This window comes from Adelges cooleyi, unplaced genomic scaffold (genome assembly GCF_023614345.1).
Source record: "Adelges cooleyi isolate 19-005CV unplaced genomic scaffold, UGA_ACOO_1.1 ACOO_flye_CR_arks_rails_tigmint_CR_PRNA_9, whole genome shotgun sequence".
Lineage (NCBI taxonomy): Eukaryota > Metazoa > Arthropoda > Insecta > Hemiptera > Adelgidae > Adelges > Adelges cooleyi.
The window spans coordinates 323,839-350,063 of NW_026096579.1; the positions used below are offsets into that span (position 1 = coordinate 323,839).

The following is a 26,225-nucleotide window of genomic DNA, read 5'->3' on the forward strand; positions in this document are numbered from 1 at the left end:
ATTACAGGACTTATCAATAGAATTAGTTCAGTAATATTTAGGTGGTAAAAAACAGATGAATAAGGAAGTGGGACAATAAATAAAACATTAAAAAAATAATATGAAAGAATAAAAATCATTTTATTTGTCTTCAATTACAGAATAAACCTGAAAAACATTTAAAATAAATAAATTAACAATAATGGACTAGATTACAAGTAGAAAAAAAATTAACAATAAACAGAAAAACACAACAATGAAATCAATAAAGTTTGTAATTTAATGTAGCAATAAAACTTATTGTTACAAATTATACAAACGACAAGAATTATAATAGTAAATAGAAGTCTTCTTCATAAATCTTACTGAAATAATTACTAAAAACTTGTATTAATATTTATTATATTAGATTGAATGAACCTTTTTTAGATTTAAATGTTAGGTTACTTTAATTCTTTAGAAATAAATAGAAATTCATACTTAATATTTTAGAAATGTTTTTAAAAACAAATTATTTTTTATCACATTGAAAAATTTAATTGGAAACAAAGTGTAATTTTATGAAAATATTTAAGAAAATTGTATCATATATTTTTGATTAAATGACAAAATAATTAAGCCTGTGAAGAAACCATCAAACAAAATAATTGAACTCTCAAAATGAGATATTAAAAATATTTAAGCTCAATAGCCAATCAATAAAATTTAATTATGTATATATTTAAAATAACGTAATGTGATTCTTTTATTGAGGTTATCTCCTCAATAGCTTTTTGCCGCTCAAAAGCAGTTATATACTTCATAAGCATTTATTAAGAATGTTAAAAATTAAGTTACACTTAATAGTTTGATTGAAATTAATTTAGTCTGATGGTTAAAACAGTTTGATGAAAAATTCAGTTACACTGATTTGTTGCTAATGAGAAACTGCCGAGAGCGGTGGATGGGATGCTAACCCCTACCAATAGACTACTGAACTCAAATTCATTTAATCCGTTTGACGTTTGCATAATTAACGACTCGAACCAATAGAATTTGAGTGTCAGCAGCAAATAATTATACTCACGACAATTATTCTTCTGGTATGGAAACAGAGCCGTCATCGATGCCTTCAATGATGTCATGTGGCGGTTTACCATCAACAGTACATCCGACACTCTGGAATTAATAAAACATAATGATAAATAAGATGCCTTGCTAAGTTAAGAAATTAACAGTACACATACTTGAGCTGATCCTAAAATTTCTTTAACGGTTCCAGCCAAAGTTCTAGCCATTGATCTCGGCCTCATGGTTCTACCGATGTTGATTATTTCATCCATGGTAACATTTCCGTTGTGTTTAACTATAATAAATAAAATATATTCAGAGGATGAGGCGAAATAATAATAAGTAGTTAATTATTTATTATATACTAAATAAGTAATGTACGAGTCCGCAAAGCCAAACAATGACACTCGGTAGTTTTGGGTGAAGCAACTCTTTTATATGATTTGTTTTACGACAAGTTTGTTAAAATCACGCTAGAGAAATGAACTAGCATAAGGAACAATAGTCGATTGTGTACACATCTCTTTAAGATTCTAATAAAAGTAAGTACATACCATTTTTGACCTTCTTTCTGTCACGAGGTGGCTCTTTAAGGGCCTTGATTACCAAAGAAGACGCAGATGGTACAACAGAAATGGTGGCTACTCTGTTTTGGATGGTTAACTTAACAGTGATTTTCAAACCCTTCCAATCAGACGTAGCTTTAGCGATGTCATCTCCCACTTTCTTAGGAGACTATAAACATAATAAATAACAACATGTGTTACATTAATTACAATTCAAATCCTTATCATTTCAAAGATAAACAAGGATTATACATATTGTAAAGTTATAGTAACTTACCAGACCCAAAGGACCAATTTTAGGGGCAAGCGATGATGTGGCACCAACTTCACCACCAACACATCTCATATACACTAAAATAAAAAAAATATATTAGAAGGGAAAATTGTAGGTTAGGTATTCTTGTAATTACCTAGTTTTTTTTACAGGTCCCTATGATCCCCAAAAATTAATATTTAACTATTTCTTAGCAGTTTTAGACAGCGAGTTATTAAAAAATATTAAAATTTGAATTTGTAGCATTTTGCAATTACTTTTTTTTTTTTGGTAGAATAAAATTGTATATTAGAAACGGCGAGTTTTTTTAGGAATCTTCATTTGAAAATATTGTTTTAGGTTTACAGGTATTGCAAAATAAAAACAACAAAATTGTGCAAACTAATGTGACGTAAAATATTGTCTAATAATTGTCTGTACTCGTGACACTGAAGTAAAGGCGGTACAAATCTTTTCAGAGGTACGACTCATCATTAAGTACGTAACTCATCTAAAAAATTAATTTAATATATATTTTTTAAAATTAAATTAAGAGCTAAATTATTTAGTAGAAATTCTATTCTTAGCGGCTTAAATAACCTAATAAACTACATTTTGCAAGATTAACGTAGATTGTAAAAACATATTATTTCGCATTAATTATAGATATTTAACGAATCCATCTTCATTTGAAAGTTACGTCAAAATGTAAACATAACCGCGTTAACAAGCAACACATTTTCATCGATAAAATCGCCGGTAATAAAATGTAAATTAACAATTGTTAAATAAAGAATCATTAATACTACCAGATAAACATTCCCGAACATCGGATAAAACGATTTGAACCCAAGTATTATTTTATTTCATCACGTGTTTCTCATGTTATATTATAATGACGTGTAAAGTATAAAACTAACCAAGTACAATTATTTTTGATGGACAATATTATGTTTTACCTTCTTTGACTTCGCTGGGATCGAACTTAGGCGGCATCTTTACTTAAAGTGTATTAAATACAAATATAATATTAAACAAATATAATTATATAAATTAATTTATATAACAAAACAACAACGACTGTGACAACAGAGTATCGACACAGCACAACGGCAAGTTCCGAATGTAAATGGCCGAAATCAGCGTCGGGCAGCCACGGGCCATTCACAAGCGTTCAGTGAGTAAGGTTAGGAATGGTGGCATAAAGGAAGGAAAGATACCACGGTTGTGGTAACTGAGTATTTAATTCTCTTTGGTTTGAACAGTGGTTGCCCGCCTTCGATTAATCATGGATGAAAAAAAAGAATCGAATCGCAGCAAAACAATATTACAATAATTTTAATTAAAAAATTCAAATAATATTGTAATATTACAATGTAATATGTATAGTTATAAACAAATCGGTGTTTGGAAAATTTATTTTAAAAGTAATGCATTCTCGTTCATCATTCCTTATTTTTATAATAAATGCATAAGGCATTCACATTCATAAGAAATGGAAAACATGCCAAGTAAATTCCAGAAAATTCTTGTGCTAAATAGGTATTAAAATATGTTTTATTACCAAATATACAGCAAGAGTAGCTGTAGGTAATGTAGTTGTAGTATAGTACATGTATGTGAAACATTTAAATGTATGTAAAACTCTGTGTCTAAAAAATATTAAAAATATTTTTAAGATGAAATATGACTTAAAAATCAGTCTCATTGGTATATTTCACGATACAATTTATTTTTTGCAATATTTAAAGCTAATAGTTTTTAAAAGTTTTAATGGGCTGTAAATTGATAAAAACAATTTTTATCGTGAAATATCAAGAGGGATTTTTTTCGTTTCTAAGTTTTGGTCACACTGATCCGACAGACGCTTTCTTATCAATCATTACAATCGTCACATTTCTAAAATCCAAAGTCTTTCATTATAAGAATACAACATAACCACTATGTAAAAAACCGCATATCGGCTTATAAAGTAAATAAAAATATTGTAGGTACAAGTATAAATAATTAAGAGGATATAATAAATTTTGGAGCCCGCAGCAGGGAGAGAAACATTCAAGAGAAGCGGATTTTAGAACGCACATCCGGGACGACAATAATAATTGTAAACACAACTTTCCGAATAGCTGTTGAATAAGTTTTTACCAAAAAACATAACACTTTTTTTCAAATTGGTTTTCTAAATTAAATTAAAACGTTTCACCAAATTTTTACGTGAGTTTTTGTTTGTGAACGAACTACTAAATATAACGCAAGATATTAGTGTTAAACTTTCTTTTACGCGTTTAATTACCTAGTATATAGTTTTATCCAATTAAACGGGTATGTAATGTTTTAATATATTATTTTCAGCACTTACCTAGTTTACACTAAAGCTTCGGACAAACATGTTCGCAAACTTTTCTACAGTGAAATGTTTTTTTCCCTTCTTTCAATTGTTGACGTTTTTAGTACTTGTTTCATTGAGTTTTGTTTTGTCGGGTGTTGAAAAAAGCTCTCTATTTGTCTTGAAACGGTACACCATAGTATTATATAGTATATTTCAAGTGACATAAATGTTTTACTGATTACTTAAAAGTTATTATTAATAAACCATATCAATGATGATATATATAATAGGTATTAAATGATTTTAATATAATTGTAACATGATATTGTTAAAATTGAAACTATCGATTCGCAATTGAGATGCTTAAACCAATAATTAGTCTACAATCAGTGTAAATATTTGTTATTGTGTTACAAATATTTTACACTAAACAAATTTATTGAATGTCTAGTTTTTCAGTTTGGTTGAAATAGTTTATATATTTTATTTCTTTTTTAGTATCGTTTATTATGTTTTTAAAGAATTTACATACAAGACATTTGTCTCACAAAACAAGTTACCTAGTTTAATCTTAAGTAAAGCTAAAAATAAAATATCAATCGATAGGTGTGTTTTATTAAAAGTTCTTGTCTGTAGTGAGTCAGTTAATTTATTACAATCTGAAAAAAAAAATTCTTAAACAGTCAAAATACAATTTTTGCTAAATTTCCAATTGGTTGGTTACGACCAAATCGCCAAAGAATGGAATTTGGTATATGTTTCCATAAAATATGCACTTAATGAACAAACTTATTTTGATTTATTTTCATTGTTAACAGGACATTGTTGACATGGGGAAGAAATCGTCAAAGGTTAAGAACATGACAAAGACCAAGACAAAGCTACACAAACAAAAAATAAAATCCCATAAAAAAAATAAAAGTGTCTCCAAGCTTAAACGCAGGTCGAAAGGATTGTCGGAGAGTCAAGATATACTTCAAAAACCAGAAGCGCCGCTTACTGATTATTTGACATTCAAGTCGAATTACTTTGCTATTCGGTACATTTTTGAGTGTGGTAAGTCCTGGTGTTTTGGTGAAAAAAACTTGTATCGTTTTGAAAATGAGTAATGTTTTATCAACGGATGTTTTGTTTGTATATATTTTAGGCATAAAGCTGGGTTTAAGACATATGACTATATGTTCAGCTGCGGTATATTTCCACAAATTTTATAAGCACGCTGAGAAAAGTGCTTACGACAATTACGTAAGTATTTTTTTTTAAAATTATTTCTTTATCAATAATAAAACTATTGACAGTACACCTAAACAGTACACCAGTAAAACGTATCCAATTGGTTATTTTAATATACTTTATACTATTTAGAGTATAATCATAGTTTGTTTGTTTATTTATGTTGTTTTTTATTATTATTTTTTTGTATACTGTTTTTGATCACAATGATAAATTGTCTATTGTAATTTCAGTAGCTAGCTTAATTCTATTTCTTTTGAGCAGTGTTTGGAATGCTCACTAAAAAGAGAAAAAAGTTTGCATTCATGTTCAATGCCAACATAAACTATCGCGTTCATTTATATCTACGTAGTTAAAGAAACGCCTACTTACTTAGGTGTTATAAATTTTAAAATTCACTTTTTTTTTTCAAACCCATTGAATAGCTTGTTCAGTTTAAAAGAAAGTGTTCCATGAACAAGTTTGTTGTTGAACACATTTTTTCTAAACACTGCAATTGACTCGTTGAAATGGTGATCGATTACACTATCGTATAGCGCAATGTAAAGGTGTATTGTGAATAGTTGTAAATATATTTAATAACATTAAGAATTCCACTCGTGCATTTTGGTGTTTTTTTTCTTCACATTTTGTACGTAAAATTATTCAGTTTGTCTTTATTTTACAGATTTTTGTACCTATATTATAAATGTAAAATATAAAAAAAAAGTTAAGACCTGTTTATATATAGAATATAAACTTATTGTCCGATGGTTATTTTGTTTATTGGAGAATAAGGAAACATACGATACAATACTTAAAAACAGTAAAATATGTTTTGTTACCAATCATATTGTCATATTTGAACTGCATATCATAATTATATTACAAAAATGTGTGCTTAGAGATGCAAAACGTAAGTGTGATTACTATAAATACTGATGAATATTCTAGGGGAGTATTGATACTAATGTTTTTAGTATACGACGGATTGGCTTTAAAAAATGGACATTGACGTCCGGGTTTGTCAGAATAATGTGCTATCTGTCCGTTGCCTAAGCGCTTTTGACATCCGGGCGGTGAGTAGACTATTGATTTCTCCAGACAATCATCCCTTTAGGAGTGTGGAGTTAACGTCCTCTTTCAGAGTTTATTTAGTCTATATTAATACTTGTTACAATATTTATGGTGGCCTTTTTTGGGGTTAAGTGTAATTTTAATGATTACACTGCCCCAAAGTGGGTTCGAATTGGATCAAAAATAATGCCAATAGGCCACCAATTTAGAGGTCTTAATAATTTTTGACATTACTATGTCATTACCACAAGTCAATTATTTAAAAATAAAATTACTTTAGGGGGATGTACCAATTATTATAATCTCACTAAAATCAAAATGAAAAACTTCTTGAACTAAAAGAAATTAGCTACTTGTCAAAAAAATGGAATATCGATAAATGATCAGTGTCGTCAACGAAGGGAGCAGAATTTTAGTAATAATCATGTAATTTTTTTTTTTACGTCTCGAGATCTGTACGGCATTTTATAATCAATAACAAACCAAGTTTTCAAGTCTACGTAATGACTAGACTTGGACAAAAAAAAAAATCAATCGTATAGATAATAAGGTTGCGACAATTTCTAATGTTTGTTTAAGTATAATTTACTGATATATATATTTTTTATAAACAGTTTATTGTATCTGTCTATGAAAACAAAACTAATTTATATAATTTTAGGAAATTGAAATGGTTTGTTTTATGCTGACGCCTCATTGAAACCATTACACATTTAACTTAACCCAGTAAAAATTAAAATAAAGTTTTATTTGAAAAATTATTTTAAAATATAAGTTATTTTAAATAGTCAAATATTTGTTAATACAGCAAATACAAATGTATTTCAAGAATAATTTAAAAAAATGTCCATGTTGCATGTTTGTCTTCGTAAGGAAGTTTAAATGTGTTAGGTGTTTGTAAGGGGCGTCGATCGGAGTGTTTAAAAATATAATCTTATATAATTTTCGACGATGCTTGTATGAATAAAAAATCATAATGTTTTCAGTCTATTGCTAGTTCGACGCTATACTTGGCCAGTAAAGTACACGACGAGACGACCAAACTTCGGGATTTGATTAATGTGTGTTATCACACGTTACACAGGAACGCTCCTCCGTTGCCATTGGCCGAAGACTATTGGAATTTTAGAGATACGATTGTACACGCTGAAATGCTCATTATGCGTCTGCTGCAGTTTGACACTACATTTGACCATCCTCACAACGTAATAAAAATTATTACTACTACAAAATTGTTTAAAATATAAATTAACTATTTAAGTTTTTTTGGTTTACAGTATTTTTTGCATTACGTCCAAACCTTACGGCCAATTTTTTACTCCAAACACGGGAAGGACGTTATTATTTTCAAACGAGCCTACAACTTTTTACATGTAAGTACATACGTTTATTGTATCATTCTATTAAAGTAAAGCTAGTAATGTACGTAATTTTTTTCTCAGGATTTTTATCACAATAGCAATTTACTTCTATACAAGCCACAGCATATTGCGATTGCTTGTTTGGAGCTGGCGATCAAAGTATACGGCATTCCATCACCGATTATCGATTACGAGAAGCAACCATGGTATCAAGTAAGTAATTTTGAAAAATGATGTATTATATCAGTACACATTTGAAATTGTTTCAAATTAGTTTATTTTTACGTGAGTATTGATTTTGTTGTGGTAATAGTTTGTATCAATACTTTTAACGTGGAACAAGTTATTGCAGGGAATGTATTAAAAATAGTTACACCAAGTGTTCTCTGGCGTAGCGCAGTAACACTATCGCTTAATAATTTCAGACAGTAATCAACTAGTCGAACATTTCTTTTTTCATACTAAAACTAAAGGGTGGGAAAGTTACATTTTACAACAATCATTTTGTTATAAACAATGTTTTTAATTTTTAGGCACTAGTCGACGATTTGGACAAGGACAGGCTGTGGATCGTCATTGCTGCAATTATGGACACATACGATCTCGAATCGAGCACTAACTGAAAGCAAAACTATTATTTTGTATTTTATGTTTGTAATTTGTTTAATATATTATATTATAATTAATAATTCTTATAAGAAAAAATAAATAATAAAGATTATAAAAAAAAAATTTGACGAATGTTTATCCCACCCATTTATAAAATTTCAAATGTGTAAAATCAATATACATAGTTTAAAATAATAACCTAATAAACTTAGTATTTAAAAAAAAAACTATGTGATCGAGGTGTACTCTTTTCTTTTTTTTCATTTTATTTTAAAATAATATAATATAAAAAAAATGCTTGAATCCTTAATTTCGAATATACATTTTCTATTTCTTTATCTGAAAGGAGAAAACCGACTTAGTTGTACAAGTCATCATCGCCATCGTCTTGGAACGTTGGCTGATCACCGCCAGTCGACGCATTGTTGGCGGCCGGTTGGCCAGTCGAGGTCGGGAACCTGAAGTTGGTGCCGAAGCCCCGAGACTGTTGAAGCGTTTGAGAGAACATTTCGTATTTGCGAATGTCGTTGTCCGTAACAGAACGACGTGCGTACAACATGGCTTCTTCAAAGTGTGCCTTGGTGATTTCCGGGACCGGGTCGTCTTCGACTACGTCAGTCTAAATGTGCAATTGAATAAAAAAAACAAATTAATAAAAATCTAACCACCAATACTTGTGCAGCGCATTTAAAATTTATATTTCTATATACCTCCATCAATCCTCCTTGATTGTTGGCGGCTTCGCGCTCGCGTCTAATTTCTGCTTCAATACTTTGTCGGATGGCAAGTTTGCAAGCACGTTGACAGACTTCTGTCAAATCCGCACCAGAATAACCGTGGGTTACCTTAGCAATGTAAATGAGATCGACGTCCTGTAAAAATAAAAAAAAACCAACGTTTAATAGTAGCGTAAGCACTAGTGCACCATAATAATATTATCATTAAAATTGTCCGAAACGTGTTAAATAAATATTCCACAATAGGTAATAATTCATTTTATGTCGCATCACATCACAGAAAAACCATTTCTTTCTTCATGATACGAGTTTAAGAAATTATACTATTATTATTGTTATTCTAGTATAAAAAATTAATTTAAAAAAAAAACGAAGTTATTTCTTTAAAGTAAAAAAAAAAAAAAGAAAAGATAATTTGAACAATGTGTTATATAAAATTATTTAAACCTGTAAATTTACAGTTTACAAATCCAAAATTTAATTTCAATAAATTAATATTTGTGGTTTCAATTATAAAGTGTTATTCAAATCATAATAAAAATTGGTCAGGTTTTAATTAATCAATGATTTTTTTTATGTAGTAGTTATGAGACAAAGAAGTGATTAGGCATAATATTTCAAACTTGCCACTATCCAATGCTTTTTACTAAAACTAATACATTTCATCTGCTTTCGTTTGTCTGAACTGAGTGTAGTCGTCTTGCGCTCTTTTTAAAAAGTACTCGGACAATAAAATCACAAGTTTTAACAATAATTACTTTAGCAACAGGAGACTTTCTCAAATTGGCCTTGAAAATTGCTTCACGCGACTTCTCATCGGGCAGAGGAATATAGATAAGCTGATCTAAACGACCAGGACGGAGAATAGCGGGATCAATAATATCTAGAAGAAAATTAAACGCTTATGTTATTATGGCCATTTAGTTGGGATTAATTGATAGATTAGAGGTTAAATAAACATACCGGGTCTGTTTGTGGCTCCGATGATGAAAACATTTTTCTTAGCACCCATACCATCCATTTCTGTTAGGATTTGGTTAATCACCCTGTCAGCAGCACCACCCGCGTCGCCGACGTTTCCTCCTCTCGATTTGGCAATAGAATCTAACTCGTCGAAAAAGAGTACACAAGGTGCAGCTGCCCTAGCCTATACACATTATTATAATAATTACAATTTACATAAGTGCGCTCAGGAAAGTCAGCAGTGAGTACATCACTGTATAAAAGATAGTTTTCCATATTCTGAAAGTACTGCTTACCTTGTCGAAAATGTCACGGACATTGGCTTCAGATTCACCGAACCACATAGTCAATAATTCGGGACCCTTGACGGAAATAAAGTTAGCTTGGCATTCGTTAGCGATAGCTTTAGCCAACAGAGTTTTACCACAACCAGGAGGACCATAAAACAGTACACCTCTAGACGGTTGCATACCGAACTTTAAGAATTTATCAGGATGCTCGACCGGATACTAAAAAAAAAAAAATATTATTAATACTTGTGTCCATACACAAGAGTTAATTTTATTGAGATCTGTACCTGAACCAATTCTTGTAATTCTCGCTTGACATTTTCCAAACCACCAATATCTTCCCAAGTGACATTTGGTACTTCGACAATAGTTTCTCTCAATGCACTCGGACTGCTCTTGCCCATAGCGTACTAAAACAAGCCACAATCAGTAAACAACACTTGGAAAAAAGTAATTCTTATCTCGGACATACTCTGAAGTTCTCCATCGTGACGGCCAATGACGCCAGAACTTCGGCATCGATTTGATCGTCTTCCAAATCTATTAAATCCATTTTTTCACGGATTTGTTGTAAAGCCGCTTCAGAACATAACGAAGCGAGATCAGCACCCACATGACCGTGAGTTTCTGCAGCAATCTGGAAATGCCGAGTGAAATTAGAATTGTACACTAACCACCAACAAGTTTAAATCAATTACCTGTTCCAAATCCACTTCCTCAGCGAGTTTCATGTTTTTAGTATGAATTCTTAAAACTTCTAAACGGCCAGTGGCGTCTGGTATACCGATATCGATTTCACGGTCGAAACGTCCAAATCGCCTAAGTGCCGAATCAATAGAATTGGGACGATTAGTTGCAGCCATAACAATTACATGAGAAGATGACTTTAAGCCATCCATAAGTGTCAGCAGTTGAGACACAATACGACGTTCTACTTCTCCATGAGTCTGATGAAAAGATTAGCAATTACACTTTATATAGATTATGAATTAAAATAATGAAATTTCAAATTTTACTTTTTCACGTTTAGGAGCGATTGCGTCTAGTTCATCTATGAAAATGATAGACGGCGAGTTACGATCAGCTTCTTCAAAGGCTTTTCTCAAATTGCTTTCGGATTCGCCGGCAAGTTTGCTCATGATTTCGGGGCCATTGATTAGGAAGAAAAATGCTCCAGTCTCGTTGGCAACAGCACGGGCGATAAGTGTTTTACCAGTTCCTGGAGGACCGTACAACAGAATACCTCTGGGAGGTTTCACTCCGATAGCTTTGAATAAACTCGGATGTCTAAGTGGAAGTTCGACCATTTCTTTGATTTGCGCCAATTGTTTACGACATCCTCCTATATCATCATAGCCAACTGTATTTGATGCTTCTTCTTCTTCCTGTTAAGAGATAAGACAGATTAAGCAAATTTCAGTTTTGAAATAGTTGATGAGTCAAAATTAAGTACCTCTCTTTTAATTGGATCTCCTTCACAATGAATGACTGTGTCGTATGCAACGATACAATAAGGAGATGGATCAGTCTCAACTACTTTGAATTCTACTGCCCTCATTCCTCCGCGTACAATGAAATTGTCGTCTTTGTGTATGGGTCTGTATGCTTCCAAGAAGTAAGGTTTGAGGAATACTTCGAACAAATTTCTGAAAAGCATAAGGAAAAAATAAAATAAGTAACCAAATTAAATAGTAAATGGTAAAAACACACGGGTTAGCAGGTCCAACTCTTAGTTTTAGAGTACACGGCACAGACTACTCCACTTAATCTGATCCCATAATCTTACCCAGTTAATCCTTCAACCGTATCATCGATGGGGAGAACATGAATGCGTTTGCCGTATTTGACATCAGGACACTGTTGTATTTGTACGATATCTGATATTCTTACACGCAAGTTGTTACGCACGACCCTGTTCATGCGTACTTTTTCATCCGGACACGTTTCATCGGACAAAACAATACATACAGATTCCTTGCGTCGTTTACCTTTCAACAACACGGTGTCACCGCGGAAGAGTTGCAGCTCATCCATTTTCGCCTTAAATAATAATTTAAAATAATATTAATTAATTACCCAATACACTTGGTGTACATGAAACAGACTAATAGCAGCTGTTGAACAATACCTGTGACAATGCAATAACCGAGTTATCATCGTTGATTGCTTCTTCTACGATAAGCCTGTTTGGACGATCTTTCTGCTTTAAAATTGCTGTTGCCAACTCCTCACTAAAAATAAATAACAAGTCACTTTATTAATACCTTAGTTAAAATAATGATGATTTGTTATTATATGTATATGTTACACTGCACTATAAATAAATTCCTTTGTTTACACTTCTAATTCCCTTTCTTTCATTATTATAGTATGTAGAATAATTGTTTGAATCTAATAAGAAAATTACGTTGTTCTTATTTAGCCCATAAAATGTTCACACCTCAAAAAATGAAATACGAATAAGAAATTAATATAAGTATGTCAAATTTTCAAACGTAAATTGTTATTAAATAACAAAACATGATTAAGTAATCATTTTCAATTATTTAAAATTTAAATCTATAATTTTTACCACTTTAATATAATACTATATATAGAAGCTAAGATTTCCAATACTTTATTAAGTAAGCGATTTAATAAAAAAATTTTTGCTAAAACTATAACTTTATGGATTACGAAAGTAGTATTTAAAAAGTTTTGTTTTATATCAGTATAAGTAATTAATTTGATTATTAATAATTAAAAAATTATTTTCAGTTCAATTATTATTATTTTTTTTACAGTTATTAGGTTGGTATATATGTTGTGCTTTATTTTCCTTTGTACTTGTCTCACAAAAAAAAAATTCTGACCATAACACATATATATTATATACATTGGAATACATTATTTTATACTTATAACAAACGCGTTTTTATCCAATAGTAAAATGAAAAGGTTCAATTGCCACTAGTTTTAGATATAGAATAATAATGAAAACAAGACAAAAAAAAATAGAACCATTAGACCAAAATAATAGACATCAAATCAATCATGCGACATACTAATATAATATATTGTAATAAAAGTAATTCCAGATCATTCGTAAACGTCTTAAAAATCTATAAAGGAATCCGTTTCGGGTATGGACAAAAAAAAATTGCGAATTTCTAAATATCGTAACATGACAACGCGATAATTATTCTTTTTTTTCTGGAATAGTGTTGAAATATCTGCACAGGAACCGAAAAAACCGTGGTCGTTTGAAATTGAAAATCTATATTTTGATGACGCGATTTTTTTATGGAAAAACAATTATTACGTGTAACAAAAATAACAATGGTCTCGCGCATTAATTGGGCGAATAGATTAATTATTATTATAATGTACTTACCCTTTTGCTGGTTCGGACATATTGTGTTTGTGTTATTCGAAAGTATCTAATACGTTAAATAATCGGCCAACGATCTTCGGTTCTGAGTAGAATTCGGCAAAAAAATTTTTAGAAAAATAATTATATTATAACACACAAGTGCCGAAACGAGACAATGTCAATATTCTATACGTATAGTAGTGGTTGGGACCGGGAAATCAAAAAAGCACAATCATGCCATGGCCTAAGATGGCCGCCGAAATGGTGGGAAAAACGGTTATGCCAACTGTGCAGCTCGTGTGCGCCATTTCGTTTTTCAAAACGTTTGAAAATTTCATTTTTCCTTTGAAATTTTCATTTCGCCCAATGGATTTTCGAAATAATTACCAAATGACGATTTTCGCAATTATTTTCGAATTTTAAAACATAACACCCAAACTCGGCCGTCTCGGTATCGGTCCACACTGTCGACGTAATAATATAATGATAATCGAAATCATTGTTTATATAATGATAACAAAATAAATTGGTAAATTTTATCTACAATAAAAATTATTACTTACAATTACATTTATTATGTATTTATTGTAAAAAGATTAATACAGTAATTGTTAAAGATATAAATTATTAAGTTGTTTTATAGTACGTTTGTTCCAATTGTCACAGTCGATAATTAGTTATTGTTCCTAGTATTAGTTCTGTTTTTCATTTATTTATTTGTAAATCATGGCCGGGTTAAAAGGTAATACGAGTTGATTTATTACATTACATCGTTAATATAAAACGTTTTAACAGAAACGAAATACATCTAATAAAATATTTTGTTCCAATTGTTACGTTCGAATAGTTTTTCTTGTTTGATGTTTTTTATTATGAGATAATTAATAAAACATCTTTAATGAACTGAAATAAACATTGTTTTCGAGTGTGATCTTTGGTAATGTAGAATTCAAGTTTCCAATATCTTGTTTTTTTAAACCTGATCCAGCTATTTTTTTTAATTCCATTAAAATTATGTAGTTGATATTTTGGTTATTTTAGTTGATATACATTGTACATTACTTTTTTGAACTTATCTTTTTTGTAAAAATACATTATTTTTTTTAAGAACTTTTAGTTTTAAATTTTTTTGTTTATATTTTTCGTGGGCCTTTTTAACAAAATTATTTTGTTACTTTTGATGGTTCTTTTTAATTAGATTAAACGGTAGTTTTGACATTCAGTCTGATGCCTCAAAAAAAAAGTTATTTTCTAAGTATTTCTTTCCTGTACATAATCTGATATTTTTTAAACTTAGCTTTCACAAATTTGAGATTTACTTGGTATAATAATTTTTTTTTTTTATTAAAAATAATATGTTTGTTCTCTTTCAAAACTTTCATTGCTGCTTAACTATTTTTATATTTTATGAGGAGAATAAGTGCTCATGTAGTTAAGGTGGCAGTAAGTTTGCGTTACTGTCACCGGTTCAACACTCAGTGTGGCGGCTCTATTTGCTGGGCTGGAAAATGTCTAGAACAGACATCCCCATCTCCAGCGATGGACTAAAAACCTTTTCCAACTAGTAAATACGACAGGGAACCTCTTCCCTAAGGAAGGGGGGAGGGTCAGTAATAGCCTTGGATGGGCTGCTTAAGCTGTTCCGATATTTTGTTACAATGTAATATTAATGGAATGCATTCATTTGTTGAGCGGCAAAATATTTGTCTCTTCCACAATTTTATTTTTCGTCAAAGCCACTTAAGCTAGTGAAAAATCATTAAACGAGAATCAGGACTAATGCCTCGTAAAGTGATCGGATTTTTATAAGTTGTTATCTTGGTTTGACTTCCTACAGAATTGCACAAAACTTCGATTTAAAAAAAATTAATTTATGCAAAAACGGATAAATTATCCGATCATTCGACGACATGTCGTTCCTTTTTCTGTACATGTTACGTTTGAATAAAATAAATATATATTTTTTTTTGTTTCATGGTTTCCTTGGTTTGTTTGTTTGCTGATAAATAATAGCGTAAGTATATTGAACTTTGTTAATAAATAATTTTTAAATAATTTTTAATTTTTAATTACAAAAAATAAATTAAATAAGCTCGTAATGATAATTCTTTGTTTTGAAATTGGATTGTATTGCTCGTGAGCGTAACCAATGTTGTTTAATGAACATTTCGTAATTTTTTTTCTTCTTATTTTTATTTTATAGGTTGATGATGCTTGCGTTTGCTGGTTCTATTGGTATGACTCTAGTGATATTGGCTTGTGCCTTGCCGGAAGTAAAGTAAGTGGGGTTTGTTTTGTACTGTAATAAGGCCAACGTGTTAATGATTTTCTGTTTATATTTTAGTTCTTGGTGGCCATTTGTGGTGGTGGTATTTTATTTACTAGCGCCGTTACCGACAATGATGATGAAACGTTATAACGACTATTCGGGCTCTGGTAGCGCTAATATGGAATTGGCTGTATTCATAACAATGTGCATCGTAGTGTCGTCATTTGCGTTGCCGATCATAATGGCTAGAGAAGTCGCTGTGAGTAAAAATATCTCTAAAATCCGTTAACATCAAAAGTAGAGCTCTTGATAGGCTCAGGTATTACCTGAGTCCAAAAATGTCTGCTATTACCTGGATACAAGAATTTCATGTGTCCGTTTAATTTGGGTACCGTTTCTGTTTCGGGTACTCGTTTGATTTTTATTTTAGAATTATATTTTTTTTTAAAAGGCTCTAAAAAAATTAAATGTGTACCCAAAATGTACCCGGGTACCTGATGGGCAATCTAATGGCTCAATAGTCATCCTAGTTGTCAACAATAATCATGTATTTTGTTTCCTTTAATAATTATTTTTCTGTTTAGATCGCATGGACAGCGTGTTATTTTACATTGTTCGGAAACATAGTCGTATATTTGACGTTCATAGGATTTTTCCTCACTCTTTACCAAGAAGATACCGATTACAGTCTATGGTAAATTTGTGTACTTTATCGAAATATATATACTTATATATATAAAAAATAGCGGATGGTTCAAATACTTTTTTTTTCATTTTCCAAACTTTTAATATTATTATAATGGTATTATCAACTGCGAATGTATTTTTGCGGGTATAACATCAATGTGCAAACAAAATATTGTTTATTCATAAAATTAAAGTTAGAAAACGTGTTTTATGCCTATATAGATTAAATACAGAATACTAAAATGGATCAATGGATATCTTAACTCTACTTTTCTAATAGATCATTCATTTAATTTTTATGTCAAACACAACTTTACTATTAGTTACTAATATTATTACGAAATTATTTTACGTTATATCGCATTAACGGTTTGTTTATATTTTTTTACCGTTTGTATCGAAGTAATGAATAAATAATTAAAAATAGGCTCAACACTGTATAGAGCCTATTTTATAAAACATTATAATTTAAATAAAACAAATTTTGTTAAGACCAAAATTATTATTTGCTAATTTAACTATATAATGTAGTCACAACGGAATGTTACATTTTTCCCCCTTCATTAGCTCAAGCTGTCGTACCTATTACACACATTCATTAAGTTTATTTTAATATAAAAGTGAAATTTTAATTATAATATTATAACTTAATGCTGTAAATACACTATTTTTTTTTTTTATTATTATTATGTATCAAATGTATGTTATTTTATTTATTATTTTTATGTATTACTTTTACTATTGTATTTATTAGTTATCGAACGGTTGTCAGTATAATTTGATATTTTTTTTCCTCAACATTTCGTCATCGTTTATTTTATTTTTCAGTAGTCAAATATTATTTTAAGGTTAATAAATCTTATTTTATCATTATACAAATGTGGTGTTAATAAACTATCACATTAACAACGCTAATAATTGTAATGTACTATGATATGTTTTTTTCTTTTCGATATTCAATCGTTTGAAGGTTATATTGAGTGGCATGGCATCTAGTATAACCTGTATTAAGATATAGTTGTACAAGTCGTTTTTCGAGTACTAAAAAATGACTATGAAAAAACCAAAAATTATTGTAAACATTTTTTCATCCGAATAAATTAATAAAATACCTATAATACAATTGAGTGTAATAATTTGGACAGTCGTTTAGTATAATATTATAATATGTTAGTCAATAGTCTTTGGGTGAATAACCCTAAGATATATATTTTTTATTGCTTTCATTATCATTTTTATGATGATTCAGAAAATGGCGCCAATTATAGTTGCTGTTTGCAACGCTAATGATTTACTTTTGATCATTTTTGTGGTCTGACGTCTCTGATGCCGCTTTTATCCTAATTTATGTGTTATTGAGATTAGTTTCAATTATGTTCACTATCTTGGTAGGAAAACTAAACTGCTTTGTTATACTTGTAAGGCTTGGTCAGTTAATGTAATCGAATTAATTTTTTTAAATTCACAAATAGAACACAACATGTACTTCTGTTAAATTTCCATGATCCGCTGGTTTACTGGTTTAGTTTAATATAAAAAAAATTAACTATCAACAAAAAATATAATAAGTTAATAATAACAGATAACAATACCCATTTATAAAGTAATGAATTTGTTAGCGAATTTATACAACTTTTTATTTTAGTCTTCCCTAAATAAAAATAAAAAATTACTAAGAGATTTTTGAAGAAACAAAACTGTATGTTTTAGGGTCACTTTAGAATACCTATGTACCTATGTAATGTTAATTTCTCCAACCCAAAAACTATGTCTAAAAAACCGTACATAAAGTACAAAAAGAAGTTCTACCCCTTCTGTAGGAATAAGGTAAATGATATTTTCTTGGTTTTTCACTGTAAATTGGCATCACTGTGTCCATTAACCTAATGAATATCCCTCTTAAGTTTGAAACTAGACAATTCTAAGTCTATTTTGCCAAAAATTGAAGCGTGATGTAATCCTTGAATGTACAAGGTTGTACATTTTTTTTTTAAAAGAATAGTTTATTTTTCTCTGAGTCAACCAATAATTGAGTTATGGTATAGAAATCTGGGGTAAAACATACAGTACACATTTAAAAATGTTAGAGGTTAGGTATAATGGACACTTTAATAATAATAATAATAATGATTTTGTTATATTATGTACCATCTTAGCAAGTCACTGTGAGGCGCTTTTCATAGGCAATATAGGCAACACGAGGGCGTTGCGACAAGCCAGCCGGTAGACTGTTTTGATTTAGCGGAAAGGTTCATTTTTTAAATTGTTATAAATTGTGATATTTATTGTTTTAAATTGTTTTTTTTTTTTTTTTATAGATCTTCAAATTAAAAAAGTTTTTTTTTCGTCGAGTCGTTTATTCGACTAATTTTAATTAGTTGGGGCATAAAGAATCATTGGGACATACACCGGCGTCGTTTAAAGGGAACAGGTGGGCTATGGATGTGTTTGAGTATCTCGTTCAAGTGGTATGATTGAATCCCGAGCAAAATAAAATAATAAAGAAAATATTTTATGTGTGTTTAATTGGAATTTGGAAGAATCTGGCCACAGAAAGCCCGTTTTGTAAGTCATTCACGCCGGGTTTCAAGGGGGTGTGTAGTTTTTCCTGCAAAAAAAAAAAAAAAATGTTAGTTTATGAATTTGATTGTGTTCATACATAATTATTACCAAAATCCGAATTATTCGACAATTTATTAAAAACCATCCAAGTGCTGTTGCAGAACTGAACGATGAACGACATTATGATTTTGATCATTCGTTTATATTTTCAGTGTATAAACGGTAAGTAGATAATTGGCTTATTTTCCGTTAAAATGTGTGCTAATGTTTTTGGTGTAAATTAAGTAGATATTTAACGGTTAAGTTTACACTGAAAGTATACGTAATATGTATTAGTATATTTTTTGATGACAATATTATTATACATCTGATATATATTACCTTGAAATGCTCGTTTATTATAGGTATAAACATACATGTATAAAAACCAATAATAGTACTTAAAAACATAATTTTTTACCTACGTAAACCCATGATAGTTAACACATTTTTTTATTGTGTTCCTAATGTATCGTTTGCTTTTGTGTAAAAAGATGATTCAACTAAAGTTAATTGCATCCAAATTGTATGAGTCATAGCCTATCTGCCTATGTACAAACAACATGTACTTTTTGTACATCGTCTCAGTGTGGATAAATAATTTTACTACATATTTTTATAACAAAAAATATTTTGCATTTTACCTACGATTTCGGGTGTATAGAGGTGCTACCTGATTAAATCGGGACAAAATTATCGTGACTTCAGACACAGAAAAAAAACTCATTTTTTTTGAAACAAATACCTTCTCAGTTATCGCATCGAAGCTAAAATTATAATTTGTTATTCATTTTGTTTTAGAAATAACACGAGGGTAAACCTAAAGTTATAGCTACATAGAGGGGCTCTAATATTATGTCTATCAATGCTTAAACATGATTAGACTCTAATCATTTATAATATATGGATAAATGGATTCAACGAGCCAACGCTATATGTTTATACATTTAACATATTATTTTTCATGATGACTGTAGCAATGTAAACAAAAGCTACCTGTAGGTATTATAACAGTAACATAGGCAGTATAATATTTCCAAAAACATTTTTTATAGTTTTGTTATTGCTTTTTTTATCGAAAACAAGTGGTTTCCACAATGTCTTCGGGTACGCATCGAATTCGAAGTTGAAAAGGTATGTACCATGCATGTGTTTAAACAAATCTAAACATATATGATATACATTTTAGTAGTTTATGTATGTAGTTGAGAGTAACGCTAGGTATTGTAAGTTGGACTGTGTTATACTTATGTTTGATATATCTATTTGCCGTTGGTTCGTTCCATTATAACAATTTTCAGAAACAGAAAATATTTTATTTTAAAGTGTTCAGTAAAGCGATACGATGTTGAAGTTGGTATGTATATTGCAGTGGTCGATAATAATAGCTATTGTCCATAGCTGTGCTGCCAACAATTATACGTGTTATGAAAAAACAAACCCTCAATGGTTTTTTTCCACGTTAACGTCGTATAATTATGTTTCTCCTAAGAAAATAAACTTACCAAGTATGTACTATCATTTTAAAGCTTTATTATTTTGAATTGTTATTGTTTTTTATTTACCCGTGGTAACATTTGAATGTTATAAAATCGATAATCTTAGGTGTCTGACATGGGTTTATTACTTTCATATTATACGGCACGGCTATAATTGAAATTAACCATTTTTTTTTTTTTTGATATTTATAGTCGGCACTCCAGTACAGCTTTTTATGGTAACTAAACATGGCACGTCTCATCCATCTTGGGACGGACACGAGAGAAAACATTATCATCGGCATCAGATGTGGAAAAAATTAGAAATTTCTAAAAATGCTGAAATGTGTCCATCAGATATTGAAGCAATTGAACGTTGGCAACCAAAAAGAAAATACGAAGTAGGATTAGTACAAAAAGGCAAAGACGAAATCATGGAATTAGCCCAGAGGATTCGAAAAGCTTTTCAAGATATGTTTATCAATCAGTACAACACTGCTGACTATTATGTATGATTCGTCAGTTAATATAAGATAATAAACATAAAAAAGAGTAAACAAAATATACTTTCTACTCTTTTACTAAAATATTCTTCTAGGTATTGACAAGGTGGGAGCAACATAGTAAAGACACTGGAAAAGTTTTTTTAAATACTATTTTCCAAAATCGAAACATTGACACTGTTCCAGTGTGTGACAAAAACGATAAAATACTAATGGCAAGTAGAAATACACTCGATGTTATCTTTAGCATTTGCTTTTTAGTTTCGTTTTGTGATTTAGACTGAACATTATATGGAAAGTAGTCCAAATGTACGAAGAATAGATAATCACGAATTGATACATTTCTTGCGCAGCGATCATATAAAGAATGTTATTGAGAGGGTTTTGAAGAAAATAGGACGTAAACCTGAAAACTTTCCAGATGGTAGGCTTAATAATATAAAAAAAAAATACAATAGAGTGGAGTCTTATTGTTACATTATTATGATTCAGATTATAATTTGGTGTCTTCTTTGTACACCACGTGCGGCACAGAGAGATCTCACGATGAAAAATCAATACCACCTTTGTGCCGTGTATTCTGTAATGAAGATCTCGACGTAAGCAATATAGTATAAAGGCTTATATAATGCTATGAATACAAAATAATTTTATCTTCGAATTGCTTGTAGGTTTTGGAATACTTGAAAGATCTCATATATTATTTTGGCGAGGGTCACGGAAATCCGTTTAGCGTGAAATATGGTTGCCCGATGGCTATTCGCTTACTAGAAAGCTTCAAGTATAATATTTTTTTTCCATATAAATACATTAACGTGATACCCGTTTAACTTATGGTGATCATATCAAAACTGAACGATTCTGCATAATTATAGAGTTGGAGTACTTGAAACAGTTGGTCAGTTGATTTTCTACCTCTTTAATTATTTAATTTGATTTCTTTTAATTCCAGAAACAAAATACGAGGAAAGGGCCCGAAAGGTGTATTTTATTTTGGAAACACTATAAATATATTGAACTTGTATGTCATGTTAGGTCTAGCCAAAGATGTGGCTCCATTAATGGCATCCAACTATAAAAGCATGAAGAACCGCAATTGGAGAAGTTCCTTGCTGGCTCCATTGGCCGCAAACTTCATGGCTGTGCTTTACAAAATAGGCAATATATTATATCACGTGGCGTTTTATTTTAACGAAAAACGTATGAGAATAACGCTAAATGACGGTAGTACGTGTGAAAAGTGTGAGTGGTCAAAGATTAAGGAGAAGTTAGAACAATATATATACGACTATAGGTGTACGTCAGATACCGATATAAATTATCCATCTTATTCCAATTCCAATCCGTATTGGAACTTTTCAACGATGACAGCATACAGTTTGGTTTCCTCTAATGAAATTAAAAAAACTCAGAGTAAGTACAAAGCCATCTATATACTTCTTAGTTGTAAATCGTCCGAACAACATATACACTAAATTAGACATCAATGTTCATGCAATTTTGTTTTGTAACATAGGTGATATACCGGTTCAGATTTTTGCGGTCATGCAGCATGGAGTGACCCGGCCGTCTGACGAATTGTTCAAAGAATGGACACGGTATGATGCTTACAAGTACAAAATTACCGCAAGAGCAGAAATGAGCTGGTCAGATATTAATTTCATTCAAAACTGGAGTTGCTCTTTGCTTAAAGTCACAAATGATATCGAAGGCTCTTTTAAAGTTAAATCCTTAGCTAACCGCATCCGGAAAGCTTTTCCGAACTTATTTACCAAAACGTTCGAATTAAAAAACTTCAAGGTACAATGTGTCCTATTAAACATGATATTAAAGAAAACACATCAACTATTTAAATTGCAGGTATTGTCAAGGCCAGAGCAAATTTGTAAGGATTATGGGGAATTATTTTTACAAAGTATTTTTACAGACGAAAGTATTAAGAGTGAGAAATGGGAAAATGATAACCAATTACTAATGGTAACAGCGAATTGCACTTTTTTTTTGATAATGATAAATATTTTAAATTAGTTACCTAGATCAACTCAATAAAAACTGTTCTATCGATAATGTTGTATCTGAAATTTTCAAAAAAAATGTCACAAGATGTACAATGTGTCCTTTTAAACATAATATTATAGAAGGTATATATTTTATTTAAATTATAGGTATCGTCAAGACCAAAAGAAATAAGTAAGGGTGAAAAGTGTGGAACAGTGTTTTTAAATTGTATTTTAAAAAACAAAAGTACTGCTAGCCAACCTGAATGGGAGCATAATAACCAGTTACTGATGGTAACAATAAATTGCACTAGTAGTTTTTCTTGTTTTTAATAATGATAAATATTTCAAAATAGATGGATAAATTAAATAAGGATTATTTGAAAGATATTGCTGAATTAGAAAAATTCAAGAAAAGTGACGTTGTAAAAAATGTTTTAAAAAGGGTTTCAGTTAAAATGGGTCTTGAACCTGGAGCATTTGGCGATGGTAAACTCAACAGAAGTTATTTGCATACCAAACTCTGATATTTTTTATAATGTTTAGATTTTGGTTTTATTTACTATGCATACAACGCGTGTCGCTTTGAAAGGTCTTTTAATGACCAATCATTTCCTGCATTGTGCAGGATATTCTGCCGAGAAGATCTAAAAGTAAGTATTATGAGAAATATTACTATAATATTATGATTGAGTTAACGGCTACAAATTTATATTTATTGATGAGTACAACATTTGTTCAGGTATTGGAATACATCTATGACCTACTATGGTACTATACTGCTGGTTATGGAAACCCTTCGAATTTACAACAAGCATGTCCTATGGCCAGAAGTCTTTTAGAAACATTCAAGTATAATGATTTTACTGTTTATCTATGATCATAATGGTCAAAGATATATATTTGAATTATACTTTGGTAACTTATTAGGAAAACAAATAAAATTAAATATTCTGTAATAGAGTTGTGCAAATAGGTATTTATAATAATTCAAAATAATATTTGTCGTTTTGCGACTCTTATTTTAACTTGTTCTTTATGATATTTGACATTTTTGACAAGGTATTTAATGTTCAATGTATAGTCATATATATTGTAGACTATTTTAACTATTGTTAAATCGGAAGGTACTATTCAATTTTTAAATTTCCGTTCACTCCATTGTCCGCAGTATCAAAAAAAAATAAAGAAAATATTAGTTCTTTTCTAATAATACTCTTAAATCGAAATTAATTTAAACCTCTCCCAGTTTTAACCTTTATTTGCTCCAAGTTCTTACATTATGGTGATTATTTTATTCTACAATGTATAATTTGAAGGTTGATCAATATTACCATTCCGGTTCGTGTAAACGTTAAAATTATAATTAAGAATTTAATTCTAGAATTTAATACATAATTTTTGTGTCAACATATAATTCACAATTATTGTTAGTACAATTTAAGTCATATTGTTTTTGAATCAGTTATAGAAAACACAAAGTTAAAAAATGCATTTGTCTAACTAATTTGCTTTTATTTTCAGAAGAAAAACTGAAGGAAACGGTCCAAATGGTACTTTTCATTTTGGAAACGCTCTTAACATATTTAATATATATGTCATGCTGGGTCTAGCCAAAGACGATGCTCCCATAAAGTCATCTAACTACAAAGACATGGTGAACCGTAAGTGGAAAAGTTCCTCGATGGTTCCATGGCTTGCAAACTTCATGGCTGTACTTTTTAAAAACAAAATTGGTGAATATTACGTGGCGTTTTATTTTAACGAAAAACGTACGCCCATCACGCTAAATGATGGGAATGCGTGTGAAGAGTGCCCGTGGACCGAAATTGAAAAACTGTTATTGAAATATATTAACGACAATCAGTGTTGACAAGGGAATAATTGTTTCCGCTTTATAAATAATAATAATTAATAATCTAATGCTTAATCTATAACAACATTTTATTAGAACTAATATACTTTGTTACTCACTTAATTTTAATTTTAATACTTGTTACATATATTCGTCTTATTTTTATATTTACTTACATAATTGCCGTTTGGCGTTAATACAACAATAAATAACGATAAATAAATAAAATAAATTAACATAATAAATACCTAAAATTATCTTGAACCCTAAAACTACATCTAAAAAGGTGAAAAAAAAGAAGTAAATCTGTTGATAGGAAAAATCTTGACTTCAGACACAGAAAAAACACATACCTATTTATAAAACAAATACCTTCTCACGCTATTGCATCGAAGCTAATATTATAATTTGTCATTAATTTAGTTTATAAAATGCATTCATAAGCTTATTGGATATTCGTTTGCGACTAATATTTTTTCAAACATAGTGTTCTACCGATCAATACAATGATAGAGATCTTATGCATTTTAAGCCACCTGGGCAAACCCCATGAACAATAATTTGTAGAAAAATTAAAATAGTTTTTAATATAAAATTGTCATACATTAATTAAGAAATCCTATAAGTAATACAATCATTTAACCCCGAAATGAGTTTCCCTTTTTTTATATAAATATTTGTAAATAACTTTAATATAATTATAAATTATGATATCATGAGGGTAGACCTAAAGTTACAGCTACATAGAAGGGCTCTAATATTATATCTAATGCTTAAACATTTTTAGAATCTAATCATTAATAACATATGAATTCAACTTAATTTTATTTAAAACGATATATTCTCATACATTTAATATATTATTTTTCATGATGACTGTAGCAATGTAAACAAAAGCTACCTGAAGGTATTATAAAAGTCTTAACAACATAAGAAGTATAATATTTCCAAAAACAATTTTTATAGTCTTGTTATTGCTTTTTTTTATCGAAAACAAGTTATTTTCAACAAAAACATTGGGTACACATCGAATTCGAAGTTGATAAGGTATGTACCA

General features: G+C 30.0%; 5 protein-coding genes across 7 annotated transcripts; 3 read left to right on the forward strand and 2 right to left on the reverse strand.

Moving 5' to 3' along the window:
• Nucleotides 1-96: 96 nt before the first annotated feature.
• LOC126846169 (60S ribosomal protein L12) lies at nucleotides 97-2,985 on the reverse strand. Its single transcript, XM_050585391.1, has 6 exons — nucleotides 2,808-2,985; nucleotides 1,873-1,946; nucleotides 1,584-1,764; nucleotides 1,206-1,324; nucleotides 1,046-1,137; nucleotides 97-147 (listed from the first exon to the last, which is right to left on the reverse strand). The coding sequence occupies exons 1-5, from the start codon at nucleotides 2,842-2,844 to the stop codon at nucleotides 1,051-1,053; spliced, it is 498 nt and encodes a 165-aa protein (XP_050441348.1). The 5' UTR covers nucleotides 2,845-2,985; the 3' UTR covers nucleotides 97-147; nucleotides 1,046-1,050.
• A 761-nt stretch (nucleotides 2,986-3,746) lies between these two features.
• On the forward strand, nucleotides 3,747-8,666 carry LOC126846167 (cyclin-Q). Of its 3 annotated transcripts, none has more exons than XM_050585389.1 (7): nucleotides 3,747-4,062; nucleotides 4,996-5,233; nucleotides 5,325-5,422; nucleotides 7,453-7,671; nucleotides 7,744-7,839; nucleotides 7,909-8,040; nucleotides 8,361-8,666. In XM_050585389.1, the coding sequence occupies exons 2-7, from the start codon at nucleotides 5,008-5,010 to the stop codon at nucleotides 8,448-8,450; spliced, it is 861 nt and encodes a 286-aa protein (XP_050441346.1). In that variant the 5' UTR covers nucleotides 3,747-4,062; nucleotides 4,996-5,007; the 3' UTR covers nucleotides 8,451-8,666. The 3 variants fall into 3 exon arrangements, with proteins under 3 accessions (XP_050441346.1, XP_050441347.1, XP_050441345.1); XM_050585390.1 differs by having other exon boundaries at nucleotides 3,747-3,952; XM_050585388.1 differs by having other exon boundaries at nucleotides 3,749-4,170.
• Nucleotides 8,667-8,668: 2 nt separating this feature from the next.
• On the reverse strand, nucleotides 8,669-13,985 carry LOC126846161 (transitional endoplasmic reticulum ATPase TER94). Its single transcript, XM_050585375.1, has 13 exons — nucleotides 13,800-13,985; nucleotides 12,555-12,657; nucleotides 12,213-12,466; nucleotides 11,880-12,072; nucleotides 11,443-11,811; nucleotides 11,125-11,373; nucleotides 10,899-11,063; nucleotides 10,714-10,836; nucleotides 10,433-10,645; nucleotides 10,137-10,320; nucleotides 9,932-10,056; nucleotides 9,147-9,308; nucleotides 8,669-9,055 (listed from the first exon to the last, which is right to left on the reverse strand). The coding sequence occupies exons 1-13, from the start codon at nucleotides 13,817-13,819 to the stop codon at nucleotides 8,795-8,797; spliced, it is 2,421 nt and encodes an 806-aa protein (XP_050441332.1). The 5' UTR covers nucleotides 13,820-13,985; the 3' UTR covers nucleotides 8,669-8,794.
• Nucleotides 13,986-15,730: 1,745 nt separating this feature from the next.
• LOC126846170 (leptin receptor gene-related protein) lies at nucleotides 15,731-16,950 on the forward strand. The gene is made up of 4 exons (XM_050585392.1): nucleotides 15,731-15,792; nucleotides 15,982-16,056; nucleotides 16,123-16,306; nucleotides 16,632-16,950. Exons 2-4 carry the CDS (start codon nucleotides 15,986-15,988, stop codon nucleotides 16,743-16,745), a joined length of 369 nt encoding a protein of 122 aa, XP_050441349.1. The 5' UTR covers nucleotides 15,731-15,792; nucleotides 15,982-15,985; the 3' UTR covers nucleotides 16,746-16,950.
• A 3,462-nt stretch (nucleotides 16,951-20,412) lies between these two features.
• LOC126846458 (multiple inositol polyphosphate phosphatase 1-like) lies at nucleotides 20,413-25,243 on the forward strand. The gene is made up of 14 exons (XM_050585868.1): nucleotides 20,413-20,469; nucleotides 20,662-20,843; nucleotides 21,027-21,322; nucleotides 21,412-21,740; nucleotides 21,809-21,915; nucleotides 21,988-22,198; nucleotides 22,269-22,729; nucleotides 22,833-23,116; nucleotides 23,177-23,293; nucleotides 23,482-23,607; nucleotides 23,670-23,802; nucleotides 23,860-23,966; nucleotides 24,056-24,165; nucleotides 24,838-25,243. The coding sequence occupies exons 7-14, from the start codon at nucleotides 22,345-22,347 to the stop codon at nucleotides 25,184-25,186; spliced, it is 1,611 nt and encodes a 536-aa protein (XP_050441825.1). The 5' UTR covers nucleotides 20,413-20,469; nucleotides 20,662-20,843; nucleotides 21,027-21,322; nucleotides 21,412-21,740; nucleotides 21,809-21,915; nucleotides 21,988-22,198; nucleotides 22,269-22,344; the 3' UTR covers nucleotides 25,187-25,243.
• Nucleotides 25,244-26,225: the final 982 nt, after the last annotated feature.